General features: G+C 36.9%; 1 protein-coding gene across 1 annotated transcript in view; it reads right to left on the bottom strand.

The window, feature by feature from the left end:
* Nucleotides 1–8,090: 8,090 nt before the first annotated feature.
* Nucleotides 8,091–17,178, bottom strand: part of COL5A2 (collagen type V alpha 2 chain) — a 112,887-nt gene continuing 103,799 nt past the window's right edge. The window contains exons 49-54 of the mRNA XM_061457816.1: nucleotides 16,451–16,504; nucleotides 15,670–15,777; nucleotides 13,431–13,722; nucleotides 12,672–12,859; nucleotides 10,544–10,768; nucleotides 8,091–9,737 (exon numbers count right to left, since the gene is read on the bottom strand). Coding sequence (XP_061313800.1) covers nucleotides 9,591–9,737; nucleotides 10,544–10,768; nucleotides 12,672–12,859; nucleotides 13,431–13,722; nucleotides 15,670–15,777; nucleotides 16,451–16,504 — 1,014 coding nt within the window. The 3' untranslated portion in view covers nucleotides 8,091–9,590. The remainder of the gene's footprint in view (nucleotides 9,738–10,543; nucleotides 10,769–12,671; nucleotides 12,860–13,430; nucleotides 13,723–15,669; nucleotides 15,778–16,450; nucleotides 16,505–17,178) is intronic.

The following is a 17,178-nucleotide window of genomic DNA, read 5'->3' as shown; positions in this document are numbered from 1 at the left end:
CTCACTTTTTAAAATGTATTTTACTATCTGAATCTCTTTCTTTAAACAAGTTAATAAGGCAGGCCACAACTCTGGTACTACTTTAACTGATTTTTCTAAGATAATTTGTTTGAAGGAAAACTCAGTAGCTCTGAGTGATGCAAGTTATTGCATCATACTCTGACATTTCCTTTGTTACTTTTTTCACTCTTATCCATCCAATGGCTCATTTTTGAAGCATGGTAAGCCTCTTTGACTACCAGCATGGATTCATCTCTTACATCAAGAGCCAAAATAGGGCTCATACACCAAGGCAGGTAAGATTGAAGGAAATATAAGAGCTTAAACCTACCTAAGTTTAAATAAATAGGCAGTCATAGGCTACCGCTATCCTTTCAGACTGCAGCTTAAATAAATGTTCTAAAGGGCTCCAGCAGTGCAGGCTGGAGGCAATGGCAGTTTGATGAAGCTGACAATCTAAGCATCTTGGTATTTTTTATGGCCATTGGAGCTGCACAGCTGAGTCATCCCTTGATCATAGCAAAAATTCAAGGGTATGCAGTTACCACAGTAGTTGAGCCGTACCTGAGTTTCAGGCCAGTAGAGGAAAATTTAGCTGTACACCAATATCTGGGCTGTGAAACCGCTCCCAGAGGTAGATTTTGGTAGATACTACTCAGTCTTTCGTGTGAAGGAAGATACAGAGCCTGCCCCCACATCATTACTGCACTGCCACACATTGCTCTACAGCCCAGCATTATAAGGGTCGGACAACAAGAAGTAGGAAGAAAAAAACCCCAGATTCTTAAAGGCTCTCACTGATGTTTATGGGTTGTGCATCCTCTGAGAACACTTTTAGGATTGCACCAAACAGGGAAAATGGACAGAGAGACGCTGTTTTTTAAGAAACCTCTCCAAATTTGTTATTAAGCCACCATGATTCTGATACGTGTGTACTTTTATAGAAAACTTTGACATAATAGACATATGAAACAGCTCAGCTTCATAAATAAAAATTAGATTAGAAAATAAGGAAGATTTAGCTTCTAATCCTTTGGAATTCTTTAGATTCTAATATTATGGTATTTTTTTACTCTGATTTAATGTGTCAGCCTGCAAAAGGCTTTTATTTTACATAGGAATACAATGAAAAATAAATAAATCTTACTGGACACTTTCAGGTTAGCAACACCCTTACTCACTGTTACAGAGCAGCACATCAAGTTCATAGACTACAGAACTTCTGGGACTAACCCATTTTCATGCAGGTAACTAATAGAGGTCTTTCAAGGCTGGCTGGAACCACCTACTTTCAAGCTATAAGATAAGTTGGGGTTTAGGCATCTATTTAAGTAAGTGAGTGCACCTTTCTTTGGCACATAAATTTAAAGTTGAATTGAATAAATTAAAAACCAAATAATACCATAGGATACACACTTGAAAAAAGAGGCCTGGAGGTGAATGAAAGGCTTGAAGTAATAAGGAAAGATGCTGCTCACACAGTAGTAAGACTCATACATGAACTTTCTCATTCTGATCCACAGTTTCTTATTCAGTTACGCCAGCTAATATGCAAACACTTCGTAACACCATTTACTATGGTTCTTTGGGGAAAACAAGAACAGAAATTAAACAAAAAAAAAAGCAAATACATACACACAAAATAAAAATATAACCACAAAACCATCACCAAAACAAAGCCAAACCAACCCAAAAGTGCCTCAGTTTCCCAGACAATACCAACAGTTTTAACATACCACTAATTTAGGTTTTAATATTTGGTTTGAATGTCACCTTTCCAGCTGATTGCAGGTTATCACCTAAAAGGGTAACTCTTTTGTAGGACACCAGAGTTTTTCTTGTGGTGAAACTGGACTCCCTGACTACTGTCTGTGACAGTGGTCTATTGCAACACCTTTCTGCATTCTTTACAGAAAAGATGTTTGAAAGAAACCCAAAACAACCAAAAAACATGACAAGAAGCCAGCAATCCCTTCTCTAACCAGAAAACTTGACTAGGGTGTAATTTGAAACAATTTAGAAACACTTATGAATCACTCGCAGAAGCTTACCTCCCTTTGGGTGATAGGTAGGGGCCTCCTACCTAGCAGCTGTGTGGCTTCAGGCAATGCTTTAAAAACCCTGCAAGCACCTTTCACAGCCTTTGGTGGGTAGAGCATGAGAGATCACTGCAGAGGCAGCTTGGCTTTAATGCTCTTCCCTGCTGGAGGTAACCACCTAGGGACTGCTACCAGCAACAGAGGAGCCCTTCAGTAACCTTGTGTCTGCAGCTCTTCACCTCAGTGGTAAGTTTACAGTTAGAACCAGGCCAGGACAAACAGTCAACTTATAATGGGGTTGTGATGGTTTCTGAATTTGAACTACTAAGTTTTTTTGGAAGCTAATTACCAACAACTTTCCTTGCTAGAAAAAGGAAGTCAAACATTTAAATGAGCAGCAATGTAATTTGTAACCTGTGTTGTGACACCAGTTAAAGAGTCTGTTTGCCGGCAGTAACTTGGAGGAAAAACTGCGTATAACAATTTTGAATTCGTAAGGGGAAAGATCTTCCCAACTCACATCTTGCCATTCTATGACTGTCCTGATAGCATTAGTAGAGAAATCTCATTTCCAGTGTTCCTAGTCAGCTGCATGTTGATGATATAAGCTAGAAAATGAGCTCTGCTGGAGGACTGGTTATTATTTAAGACTAACACATCTTCATTGTAGCCACCAAATTAGAATATATTTCTTATCACAGATAACATACCCATCGCAACCAAGACTGAAACTCTAATGGTTCTCTGAAAAAACATACCAATTTCTTATCACCACAATGAAAGTCAGGTCTGTCAAGCTCTCATTTTTAAACCAAGTGCCTCTCTCCTGGACACGTGAGTAATGAGGCACCAGTTGCAGAGATCTTAACCTATAGTAATATATGAAACTTTTTTTATTGTTTACTATTTTAATACAGTATGTGCTCATAATCAGAAGTCCTTGATTGTATCTTTTTATGTTTTAAAAGAAAATGTGGAGAAATCTGAAGTAATAGGACAGAAAGGTGTTTGGGAGATGAAGAGATGCTTTCTGTGTTTCTACTTACCTGTTTACTGGGAGAAGGTGACATGTAGTTCACCCTGTACGGAAGGATTGCTGTTGAGGATGAATTAAGTCCACAAAGGCCATTGGTCATCATATTCTCTTTTTTATTTTTGCCATAAGTTCTACCTGGCAAACCTATGCTTATCCAGAAATTTTCTCTCCCAGAGGAGGTTCATGAGATAGATACATTACTCCCTTTCACTATACCTTTAGTCATGGACATCTCTGGATTAAAAGTCAAAACTTCAGTTTTATTGCTGAATCCATATTCACTGAAAGCACACAAAAAATGTGCCAGAAATTAATCTGGCAGATGGAAGAAAAATTGACTCTACTAGCATCCTGCTCAAACTACTGCTGCCTGCTACCTTAGTACTTTTCCAGATCTCCCAGCAGATTATAAAACTTGCAATACTGATAGCACATTAGACACATTAGCAATCAAACTCTCCAAGTTTCTCCTACGTTCTGTAAATCTCTAACGCATTCCAGTCTAAATTTTTGCATCCCTCTGCTCAGGTCCTCCTGCACATTGTCCAGTCTATTGACTCTACTACAGTGTGTCATGTTTCTCATCTCTGACATTATGTCGTTTCTTCTTTAGCTTGCAGAAAAGAGGATTTCTTTTACCATTCTTGTAGAGATGCTGTGCAATAATCACCTCAAAGGGATGAGCAGCAGCTTCACAAGAAAGCTGGTCTTTTGTACCTAGTTTTCCCTTTGTGACCAAACATATGGTCTCTTGGGGTGGACAGGGTTTAATACAGGTGGTTTGCAATTGTAGTTCATCATATTCTTCACAATGGTTCACTATTTCTGAATAGCATCACAGCAGGTAAAATAGGCTGGCTAAAAACACTGCCTTTGAAGAAATTGAATTTAACTCTCTAGTACCCATCTAGCAACTTTGCTCAAGAAGGCTCCTTTATGGATGTTTTCTGCAGAATATGCTTGAAATTGCACACTTCAACAAAATCTTTAAACTTCAAGCCAACTGCAATGCACTGGACACAAATAATCCAAAATCAAAACTTTTTCTAGCATAAACACACCATTTGGCCAACTAGGTCTACAGCTCCACAGTTTCTTTGGCATTTCTACTTCAGCTATTGAACTGATGATTTTGATTTATATTTTGTCTTTTTTTTATGTTAATACCATCATTGCCTAATACTGTAAGTTTAACCTTTGTTTCTGTATAGTATTTGCCTGCTTGAAGGAAATCTTTTTTCTTCAATTGCATTTTTTCATTTCCATTTAGCTACATTTTTCCTTTGCTAATTGTTTTACACTGTTACTTCCTGGTATCCCATTTTTTTTATAAATAGCCTCTCAGCGAGGCCAGCTACCTAGCAGGTATTAAATCTTCAGGACAGCCTTTATTTCCTGAAAATAGAATGTAATAGTGTTTAGCAGCCCAATAACTGCACTGCTCAATCTCAAGCACCTATATGAGATAAAAGAAACCTAGGGGCTCTTACCCTACAGTAATAAGAAAAATAATGCTTTTTGCTCTTAACCCATCTTTAGACCTTTTTCTTGACTTGAGGAAAAGAAATCTCCCTCATTCTCCTATATTTGCTTGCTGTGTTTTGTAGACGTTGATTGTGTTGGTTTTATTTATATATTGTACCACCTTCTTTCTTATATTTGTGTTGTTTGATGCATTCTTCTACTCTACTCTACAATCTTTTCAGTTTAAAAAACTTAGAGCTAAGTATCTATAATAGCTACAAGGAAGTTATAACAGGCAAGGAATGAATCTGGGAGGGAGAGGCTACAACATTTGAACTTATGCTCTCATGCACCCAAACCCAACAAAATAACCACTGAGCTAGAGGGGAGCACCAAAACAGAAGAGAAAGGAAGACGTCTGGATGGAAGGAGAGTGGAGATGAGATGCATCTTCAGCTGCTCCACCAGCCTAAAAGAGCAAACATTCAGACAAAATACAAATTTTTCTCCATAGTTTCTCTAAAACAGGTTCAAAAATCCAAAGTTGTGATTTAAAAAAAAAAAAAACACACAAAATCTGTTGTTCAGGGAGGACTTAAACTATCAATTCCTTGTTGGTCTTTCACTTTAAGCATCCAGAACTACTAAAGAGCTCTCTGCAAGAAGGCCCTGATGCAGTCAGTAGGGGGGAAATGACATTTGATGTACACATTCAGAGCTGGGCTCCTCTAGGAAATAGAAAAGGAGCAAGAACATTTCATTATTTTTATAACATCAATATTAAATTATATGGTATATAAATCAATATTAATACTTCTCATTTAAGCCACTGGGCATGTAAGCTGAAGTATCCAATAAACTGTATCACTGTGATCAGTTCTGTCCTCTGTATCTCTTTCTGCTCAAAATAAATTAAGGAAATGTTGAGCAAGAGTAAGAAAAAAAGCCCTGGAGATGGCATTATTGAACTCCTTTCAAAATATACATTTAAATGTGAAAGATCGCTAAAACTAGTCAACAGCAAAAGAATACGCTAATACCTGAATCTCAATTCTTTGTTCATTGTGCTTGCAGATAAACTTTATCTGGAAACATTTATCTTAACCTCTAAGGTCCACTGAGCATATCTGAAAGATTTCTTTTTTACATTTTTTTCCCCTCTCTAATCTAGAATTTATTCTTTCAAAGTTTTCACTTGAAATAAATCCAGAAGTAAAATACACTGTAAAAAGTTGCCAGTGTTAGGACATACTGCTTGCAAAAAGAAATCCAACATGGATTCTGCTGCGTAGCTGCATAAAATCTGAGCTGTGAAGGTGAAAAAATTGTGTTAAAAAACCTCAATAGCCCTATAGACCAAACTGTTGCTTTTCATTCTTGGCTGCTTTATTTGCTCTCTTTGAAATACTAGAAAGGATAGGCTCCCATTACACTGACAGGGCCCCTCGCACAAGTAAGCTCTGCTTAGTCCCAAGCCTGTAATCAGCTGTATGATTACATACAAAGTCTTGTATTTTATATCTAGAGTTCAGTGGCACAGGGATAAAATCATGACAGTGATACTACAAACACCTTCGGAGCAAACAACAGCAAATCCAGATGATTTGGTTAAAATCAAATTATAAAAGAATCCATAAATCTTTCTTTAAATGTTTAAGATAAACTACCACATTGACTCTACCACTGATGTAAACATAGTGTAAGTGCCAAATTATGAGCAGCAAACAACAGGATTTTACCTTCTAGATGAGATTTTAGTGAATTGTTGCCACACAACTATTGCACTACTGGTTTTGAGAAACCGAGAGACCATGTAAGCTATTAGAAGTCTTGGGGCTCATTGCTCACTGAGGACACGTCAGTTATGGAAAACAATAGCAATGACCATATAATATATGATAATTTAATTTAAATGTAAGCTCTAAAATGATATTATCATAACCATTCTAAACTACATTTTCTACCCTTTCGAGGCCATCTGCAACAAAGAACTGTGCTATATGTTATAGCTGGTATGTATTTAATGCTACTTTATAAATTAAAATCAACTTTTTTGCAAATTGTCAGCTCATTCATTCTAGGTTCATGAAATTAAACCTGTATTTACAAGAAGCTGTGCCACACTGCCTGCATAACAAATAAAGTAGTTTAGAGCAGTGAAATTTCCCCCACCATGCTTTTTAATTTTTTTGTCTGCTTAAAAGGATTCTGCAATACTTGAAGGAATGCTAAAACAGGGAAAGAGATGTAATACGCATGTATGCTATAAACATAGCCAAGAGACAAAAAAAAAGAAAAAAAGACACGTCCAACAACTTGCATTGCAAAAGTTCCTTAGTCAACTACTTGGATTTCCCAAGAGCTCACACTTCAAGTGAGACTTTACCTCTGTGATTCTCCAGTGGTGGTTTTTACAGAATATTACTTAAGACTGCTTTCTAGTTAAAGCTCTTTTTCAGTGCCCAACTCACCTGACTGGGGAAATACTGCATGCATCATATGGAGAGATGCAAAGAGAGGCTTGAAAAGAAAAGAAAATGTCCCTCAAAATTAAATACTCTTTGCCTTCAACAGCCTCACAAAACATTTATAATTACTCATGGATTATAATAGCCTGCTGATGAAAATCAGAGATTAAAAACGAATTTCAAACGAGCACCTATACTCTGAATGTTATTTATTTTGTACATCTGTATAAACATCCAGTAGAGGTATGATCACAGCCACTGGTATTTATTTAATGCTACTTTATAAATAAACTTTTTGCAAATTGTCAGGTCATTCATTCTAGGTTCATGAAATTAAAGCTGTATTTACAAGCAGCTGTGCCACACTGCCTGCATAACAGATAAAGTAGTTTAGAGCAGCAGACCTACCTTTACATCAACATGTTGAAGTAAGCCATTACACCTCAGATTATCCAGTGAAATTAATGTTATCTAAAACTTCTCAGGGATCCAGTATCATAAACTCACACCTGAGTCACATTTATAGAAATTATTTCATGCCAGTAAAAAGAAATTACTGAGCTCCAGCTTGGGTAAAGAAAACCAAACAGATAACATTAGTGTGAACTTGTCAAATTCCCGATTCCCAGTCCCTACTTACGTGTATGGACAACCTTGAAAATGTCAATGCTCCTACTCTTTCAGAAGGAAAGGAATATAAAATTTTGCCTACAGTGCAAATTTATGTCTTGTCCAGAAACTTATCTATCTGATAACTTACACTGACAATGGAAATTGGCTAAGTCACATTGTATTCAGTCTTGAATAAAAATTCTTTCTCTGGAGTCTCAAATAATACTAGTTAGAGGCAGCTTTAACAGGACTGCTGGTGATTACTTCATACAAACTGCAGAATTAGCCCAGAGGGCATTATTTAAAATGCCCTCTTATTCCTATGTGTAAATTACTTCAGAAGAATGTATTCCAAATCAGCCATTCAAACAGCAACAAAGCAAAAGATAAATACTTCTATCTTTAATTTCCTGGAAATAATCTCATATGGGATACACTGGAAGGAATTCTACAAAAGGAAACCACTTGCAAAACGAGAAGCATGTATTTAATTAAATGCTTTGCAAAGATACATGAACAAAACTATGTGCATGACTTTCTTTAGGGATGGCCCCAGCTGTTTATTTTTATTTTTTTTTTTAAGGAACAAAAAAAAAAGTGGAGAGCACAGATGCAATAAAGAAACAGCCTAAATAAGTTTGTACCCACATACTTTACAAAATAAAGCATGCTAGTGGTACAAAACATTCTATATACTGTATGACCAACAAATAAATGCACTGTAACATTGTTCTTTCAAACACCATAAGCCTAAGAGCTAAGCTCTGAAAATGACACTGACAGTAGGCATCTTTCATTTCATCAGCCTTCTAGAGAGTCATTTAGCACCATCACTTTTTTTGTTGATTTTGCCCTGCCTATCTCCTTTCTTGAAATAACAACAGAAGCATAGCACCTTTTGATATCTAAAATAGAAACAGGAATATTAAATGCATCCCAACTTCCAGAGATGAGGTAGCTCATGCTAAGAAATGATGGAACTTTTTTGCCTTGACAACTCAAGACCAGTAAGTCAAATTACTGGGGATGCATGTCTGGATGTCAGCTAAAACCAATGAATTTCTGAATTTACTTTCTTTTTATTAGAAATTGGTCTGGTATACATGTGAATGACTTGCAACGTATATAAACTGGCACCACATGTAAGACATCTGTATCATTTGATATGTAATGGCTTCTTAGATGGGCAAATATTGGAAAATCAACAAGTACTGGGTTTAAGAAGTGTTTTGAAGATTAAGGGTAATTTAATGGAATTACACAGATACACTGGAGAAGTGAAGTCTGGCCTTAAAATTTCAGATCTAGGACACCCCTACTGAAAACTCATATTTACTCCAGTAGTGTTTTTACTTCATAAATTAATCATGGCTATGGAATACTCTTCTGAGCAGACTATTTCATAAAAAGTGCAGGAAAGACAATGCCAAATTAAGATGATCTTGTATGAAGACATTTTTTTCTACAAAAGTCAGATTTCTGTGAATGGCTATTTTACTGGCAACCACAGGAAGACAAACTGGGGTAGAAGGAGGAGGTATGATTGAAATGTAGCCAACAGGTCACAAAAGTGCTCTACTTTTCTGTTATTCAGTATGCATCCTAGCAAAAGAAATAATCCTTAGAGCTTTACATAGTCCCACATTAAAACTATCTATTTTGAATACCTGTAAATTTCAAAATAATTTGAAACAAAAGTGAGGAAAAAGATTGGTATTATTTTTAAAACATGGTTATCAATCCTCTTAAATTGTACTGCTGTACTAAACAGTTTCAATCATTTAAAACAGAAGGTTTGAAAGTAAAATAAATATTCAAAAGGAGGCTGGGCATTTAAAAAGAACCGTATATACAATGCTGATCCAATATCAGCCATTACTTCAAGAGTCTCAGGATTAACTTCAATCAGTCTAAGTTCATGTGTTTAATTGCTGCTGTTGCTGGGTAGTGTGTTAATTTCCCCCCTTCCTCCTACACAAAGCAAACTGGCCCAATTTCAATTCCAAATTCCTGGTCGGTACTGCCAATGTCCACCGGTGCCAAATCTATGATAGGTAAGCGTGCCACATTCTGCGTTCTGTACTCAAAAACAGTCTTGCCCACGTTCCTATTACGTTTCTGGAGGAGAAAAAAAAAAAGAGAAAAACGTAGCCAGAGCTCATGTCAGAAACAGCCCAAATTCTAGCTGGTGAGTCAGTTGTCTGATAGGTCAGAAGAAACAACAATAAAGGATGTTTTGCTAAGCAACAACCCCTGCCCTGTACTGCACCTTGGTTATTTTAAAATGTATGTATCTTGCTCTTACAGCAATGAACAGACACGTCAGATTGACACACCAGGATTTCTCCCTCAAGCCGGACTGATTTTTCTCTATGTTATGAAATTCTTCTCTATGTTTTAATATGCACCTGCACACACAACCTTGGGCCATATTACTTTAAAGCACAGAGAGTACTCTAACTTTTCAAGTGCCAAACTAATTTTAAAAATATTTTGCCAGTATCTTGGACTTGGCTGACAATGCTACTGAACATAAGAAAAAATTACTACTTGATGGGTTTTATGCCCACTTAAGTATATGGGGGACATTTTCCTTTCCAACTCAGTCACTCACAGTACCAGCAAGTTTCCTTCAGTGCATTGCTGCAATAAACTTACCCATCTGGCAGACAAATGCTTGTGGTTATCTGACCAATTTTTGTGATTACACACAATTAAACAAATACTAGGAAGTGCAAAATGCTCATTGACAAGTAGTAATTTGTAAAAATCCTCTAAATACTGCAGACTTCTATTATGTGAAGAATTCTAGTAAAATACTGATTTGATCAGTTACTTCTACAATTCATAACAAAATTCTGCAGCACTTTAATTACTTCTATGGATTTTTTTCTAAATAAAAATGACAAAAAGGCCAAACTTACGGAACAGCTGTCATGAAGAACAGTGTATCTGAATCGGCTATTGCCTTCTGCTTTTATCTCCAGGTCATTGGCCCCTTTCAGAATCACAGCTTTTTTAAGGTTCTTTGTCTGGTCATCCATGTACCCAACACTGTTCTGACAGATGTAAGTGATATTCTGAGAAGCTTCCTTTGATAGGAGGCGCAGGAATGTCATCTGAGTAACAGCTGTATCCCCATACACGAACTGTGAAGATAAATAAATAAATCAACATGTATTTCATAAAAATGAATTAAGAGTTCATGAATTTTAGAAACGTCTATCATTACCATAACCCTTTCCAGACATGACTAGCAGAAGCCCCATTACATGGTTTCTTTTGTAATATGCTACCAGTTAAGGACAAAGAAATGTAAACATCCTGTAACAGGGGCCATTTTGGAGAATTTTGACCATAAAACTGTGCAGCTGAACAACTCAAAGGCGGCTGGGCCCCCACAAACACACCAAGTTTTGGAATGAATTCTGCCTTGTTTCAAAAAGGGATTCAGTAGAAGTTAAACCTCACATATGAAATAGTGCATTAGAGCAACCTAGGTAGGTTGTAGGTAAAAAACATCAAGCACAGAAACCCCTTTTATAGTGTATCTGCTATATTGCAACTTCAGCAACTTGTTTTCCATAGGTTTTGTAATGTATTTAGAAGCATTACAAACAGCCAAAGTTTAACAATATAAAAATTAACTATACATTTGCATATGGGCTTTATTAACTAATTAACTTTCACAGAAGTTTGACAAATGCTTTACAAAGAGCCAATGTTTCTGTAAAAAAAAACAAACAGAAGCTATTTTTCTACTAATAACAAAAATCGGAAATTCATGAGGGTCTTTTTTTTCTCCTTGTACTGGTTTTATTTTATTCATGCTTTATGAATCATTGCAACATAAAAATCTATAGTCAAGACTTACTAAGAATGTATACTTTTCACTGAAACTGGAGAAGAAAAGAGAAAAATCTCATACATTGACACTGCTATTTTATACAAGATGTTTATCCTGCTTAACAGTCTTAGACACACTTGTTATTTAGAATTCATAAGGAGAGCATCTGACTATTACACAAATACTACCATTAGTTATAAAACCTGACAGAGTTTTCAAAAATGAAATACTCCTTTATAGTATTCCTGAAGATATTTTCTTCCTCCAAAGAGCATTTGACTTACAAAACCCCTATGTGTAGCTCTGCAGGCAGCTGAACATGAGCTCTGACATCTTCAGTCATGGTAAGTTCTGCTGAATTTAGTAATAACTGAAAACATCTCAAGAAACCAATCCATACCACATCTGTTCTCAGTATCACATGTTCTCATTTGTTCAAGTTCTGAGCTGTTTTCAGGAGTCCAGTTGATAGCAAGATAGTTTTTTACTCTCCAAATACTAATTTTAAAGATATTTAATTACTCCCTAATGAAATAACAACTGAAAATATTTTCTGTAGTTTTGATTGGATAAACTAGGTATAAAAACAGCAAAAGCTAGTTATTATGTATTTTTCATATCATAAACTTCTGTTATTTGTCAGGATCATAAAGCTGTCTTTGAGACGTTAACACAGCAGGAAAACGCAACAGAAAACTGAATGGAATTTTTGTCTGCCTGGAGACTGATGCGTTCAGCATGGACCATCCTGACACATGTGGTAATACTCACACTTTCTTTAAAAACTGATTTCTAAAGTTAAGTTTTGTATTTTTTTAGGGGTAAAGAGTTTTCCATAACAAAGAGTAGAATTCAACTAAAATGGCAGTGGCTTAAATCTTGCATTAGGGTAAAAGTACTTTTTTTTAAGGCAAGGATAGTGAGTTACTACAATAGATTGCTAGAAATGCTGATAATTTTTGGATCAAGAGAAATAAATCTCTTCCAGCAGTGGTACACTTGTAGCCAACCCTGCCTTAGATGCACTTGCATTGTTTTTCCAAGCTCTTCCTCTGTATACTGTATCATAATAATAACCAATTGAATATAAGCCAGTAAATCAATAGTTATAACGTTCTGACTGTAGTAGAATCTGCCCAGAATAGTAGATGAAGCTCAAAACCAGAAAGAAACAAGTTTCACAGAAATTTTATATATTTAATTACCTGTGATCCTCTGTTCATATCAAGGCCATACCAAATGGGCTTTAAGTCAGATGACCTGCTGGCCCACCATGTTTTACGTGGTATAGTAGATGGATTTGCAGAAATACAGGTCTCTCCAGTTTCCATGTTGCAGTATACTTTTATAGCATCTTCAACACATCCTTGGTTAGGATCAATCCAATATTCACCTACAAAGCACACAAGTTTCAGAAAATGGGGCAAAAACCTGGTAAGGCCTGCTACAAATTATCTCTAACTTTGTTCCGATTTATCTGCATATAATCCATATAAATTAGGAAAGCTCCTAAATGGCATGTTAGCGCATTAGCACCTATAAACTGCTAGTATGGAGCAGCAGCAGCAGCAGAAGAGAATTCTGGACAGAAAGCATTCACAGGTTGTCAGCCCACAGGTAACATTTTGAGCTAATAGCAATTAAGTAAATATTCACAACTGGTGTACCAATGTATCTCTGTCACAATATAAGCAAAATTCCATGGTAATAAGCCTTTCTGAAGAAACATTTCACGGAAGCCTAAAATATTTCAGATTTTAAAATACATTTCAATAAAAAACCTGAATAAATAAATATGGGATACATCAGCATATATAATTTATTGGCAAGAAGAAATACATTTTTGTGAGACATTTTCAAGCTCCTAGTGTGAATGTCGATTTAGGCCATCAAAAATCTGTATTACATTTTTTTTCCAATGTACAAGTATATACTGGAAACAAGACAGCATTATTTATACACACCACTCTTCTTGGATGGGTGGCAAAGCTTCAGGTCATCACAAGTCCGTGCTGGGTGTTTCTCTGACCCATCCGGGCTGCGCATAGTCTCAATCTGGGTGCTCAGTGACTTCAGTGTGGCATGGACTCCTGGGTCTGTTTTGTTATGGTCATCTGGGGCTGCTTCATCTTCAGTGAACTCTGGTAGAGGATCTGCCATAGCATCATCATAGTGTCCCATAATGTCACCAATGGCAGCAGTGAGGTGGCCTGGAGGTCCTGGAGGACCAGGGGGGCCAGGATCCCCTGGAGGACCCTAAGGTTAAAAAAAAAGAAAAGGGGGCAATAGAGGCAGCAGCAGAATAAATACTACACAAAATGACAGTGTCAGTCACCCTAACGCACAAGGAATGTTCAGATACAGATAAACAATTCCCATTTCCAGGAACAGGGGTAAGAGATTAGAACTGCATGTGAGGTACTGTCTCTGTTTCATGCCTTTTCTGCTTTTCTTAATACCTTGCTCAACTTCGTATCACTCATCATTTCAGACTTAACAGCTAGAAGGAGTCACCAAGGAATGGCCTCAGTCCATTTCTTGTTAAGCCATCTGTCCCTCCTTGTTCAAAACCCTACCCAATGACTTTACTTATTAAAGTAGAAGTAAGTGATTTTTAGAGCAATTGAAAAATTTTGCTTCCCCTGAGTCACCACAGGTACATTTTAAATTAGTAAAGCTTGGATAGCAAAGTTGGCACTAGAAACATCCTTACATTCATCCTGCACAGTGCTGAGATTTCTGGCCACAGATATGTGAGATAGGATCAACATCATCCTAACTTGGCAGAACAGGTGTTTTCCTGACTTAGTAGATTTTCCCAAATGATGGGTTGTGAGGTCCTTCTGTCAACCTGACTGTGACACCTGGGGTGCTAATTGAGTCTTAACACAGAAGATATCTGTTAATAAAACATTATCTCCACCTGCAGGTTCTGCCAGCTCTTCTTTGGCAGCAGAAAGTCTGTAACATACCTCCATTTGAAATTTAATGCTCTGGTGCATCAGACAATGTATCAGAATGTGGCATTTCCTTTGAGAGTAATTAATTCACAACTAGTAGCCCAAATGCTTACCACAGAGCACACACCCAAGTTTACACACTCTGCGTGTGACAAATGAAATCTCAAACTTTTATTTCTTGCTTTTGGTTCCAATTTATAGTTGCATGCAATCCACCGTGGAAAGTAAAACTAAAAATACCGGTACATGCTATTTCTTGTACTGTCTCATTACACAGATGAAGTAACTGGACACACAATCTTGCACTCTACCACAGACTTTTCATTCAAGTGTTGGTGCCTTGGCAAAAGTGGAAATACTGATAATTGGCAGAAATTGAAATGAAAAAGGGATACTATAAGCACATGATAAACACAGGAAACCTTATGTCTTATGAGACAATAGCCGCAGAAACTCTCTTCCCTTTCTTACTACTTTATTCTACCTTTTCCGCTTTTTCCCCAAGAGAATCATTCATGTGATCATCCTGATCACACTATTCTCAAATCCCTCTAATTTTCTAATTTATCTTCTTTGGTATAGCCTACCTTATGTTTTACGGCTTAGGGTTTTGTGAATTGGTAACTGTGGAATATGGATGGGGTATTTAGCAAAGGTTTAGGATTTTTTCCAAAACAGCCAATACATTTTTAACTGTCATGGTTGGTATCTGTAAAACCCAGATCAGCCTGAAGATCAGCTGATGTGAGTGTCAGAGTTTGGGCTGTTTGTTTGGACTGAAGGATTTCTTTAATGGATGATGGAGTATGCTGCTAGCAATCAGTCAGATAGCTGTTCTAATTTAGTACCATCTTTGTGGGACTACTGGCTTGAACAACTCCAGATTCCACATACACTAAATGACCTATGCTTAGGCCTGAGGTTTTAAAACCCAGCCTGACAAACAGCTATGCTGAACTGCAGATCCGTCAGGATCCAGTGAGGTAACTGCAGTAGTAGCCCCAGGCTTGCCTAAGGAGAGCAGAGGTAGATCAGACTGGGACTGTCACAGGTCTGGAAGATGAAAATGAGTAAGAAACAAGCCCTTTCAATACACAGGTACTCTGGCTATTTGTTAGAGAAATTGTATCAAATCTTACCATTTGTCTTGAGCTCAGGGATGTTTGAGGAAGTGGTGCAATGGACTGTAAAAAAGCCTGATAATTTAAAGGTAACCTTTTCCCTCATATTCCCATCAACTTACCTCAGGTCCGGCTTCTCCTACACTCCCTCTAACACCAGGAGGCCCAATTGGTCCAAGTGGACCAGGACTTCCATCTTTGCCAGAAGGACCAACTGGACCTGGAGGACCCTAGGAAGTATAAGAGAAAGAAGGAATGTATTTTAGCATTTAATAACAAAAAAGCAGGTTACAAGCAATAACTTTTCAGGAAGCAAGACAATTATTTGTGTCTATTACAAAACTTTTAAAAATCACCCTTTTACTTCTTCTTTAAAAATAAGAAGGCAGTTTCAACGCTGGTGTTCTGAAGTGAATCACCTCCTTGTACATACCTTGGATCAAATGTATACTTTTTTCCTGTTACAGGAAAACAGTTACGTGGGTTCAATTCCAGGTGCTACATATACTGGAGTAGTGCTGTACACCCACACGTATATGGACTAAGAGACAGACCATCACTTAGAAAAACCAAGGGAAGTCATTGTTCTCCTTTAATTTTGGGTGAATGACATACGCAGGGGTATGACAGGCAAGAGTAGCAATTAGCAGAGCTGCCACATATATGGCTTTACATTTGCTGCAGCAAAATTGTCCGTAAAAAGAGACTGTAGCCCTGTAGTTATTCTGAAATAATTTTTTTTCTAGCTATAAACTACACCAATTTCAATTTTACTACATTAAACAAAGTAATGACTCTACATGATACTGAAGTCAATAAAAGTCAGTGAAATAAAAGTGAAGCAGAAATAAAAATCTGACTTGGACAAAAACAAGCAAGAAAAACCTTAAACATAATACTCACCCGAGGGCCAAATGGGCCTGGAATGCCAGGACTGCCCTGTTCACCAGTAGGACCCTAAAAAGAAGGAATTATCATATCATTGTAACGTTTAAAGCATATTCCTTTAGTTTTAAAGAATTAGGGTGTGATATATACAATTCTGTAGGAATAGGATTTTAATATACATAAGCTATCAGTAGCACCTTTCCCTCTTACAATTAATTTTCATTTTACTGTTCTCTTTTGTCACAAAGTAACAACTATTCACAATTTAGATTAAGAGAATTTACTGGTGCTTGTCTATATCTAAAGTTGTTTCTGCAGAAAGGCTTTGCTTTCATAACATTTAGAATCAGACTGGCTTACAAAAGAGTAACTGACAGCACTACTATGAAGTGGAAAGACGCTTTGGATGTGGGGTTTTCTTGTTGAATCTTTTCTTGCATGTTTAAACTTCCAGCTCTTGCACAGAATCAGTGAACAAATGTAAAAAAAATTAAGATTTCCACAGCACTTCCATTCAATTGCCACTGAAATGATGAAGTTTTTGAAAATATTACCAAGATACTGTCACAGTACTCCTAGGATTTTGCATTTGATTCCTTGACTGTCAAGAGTTCAAACACTGGCAAAAAGCATTTCACACTCTAATGTACTTATCTGAAACTATCAACTTTTGTTACCAACTTGTGCTGACAGGTTATAGATTCGGTGACTGGCATAAATGGAACAAGAGTAGGAGAACACAT

Source organism: Pezoporus flaviventris, unplaced genomic scaffold, assembly GCF_033815535.1.
Source record: "Pezoporus flaviventris isolate CSIRO_AGI_PZ_B2104156 unplaced genomic scaffold, CSIRO_AGI_Pfla_v1 ptg000001l, whole genome shotgun sequence".
Lineage (NCBI taxonomy): Eukaryota > Metazoa > Chordata > Aves > Psittaciformes > Psittacidae > Pezoporus > Pezoporus flaviventris.
Note: the sequence above shows the minus strand (reverse complement) of the source record. Positions and strands in the feature narration are given on the sequence as shown.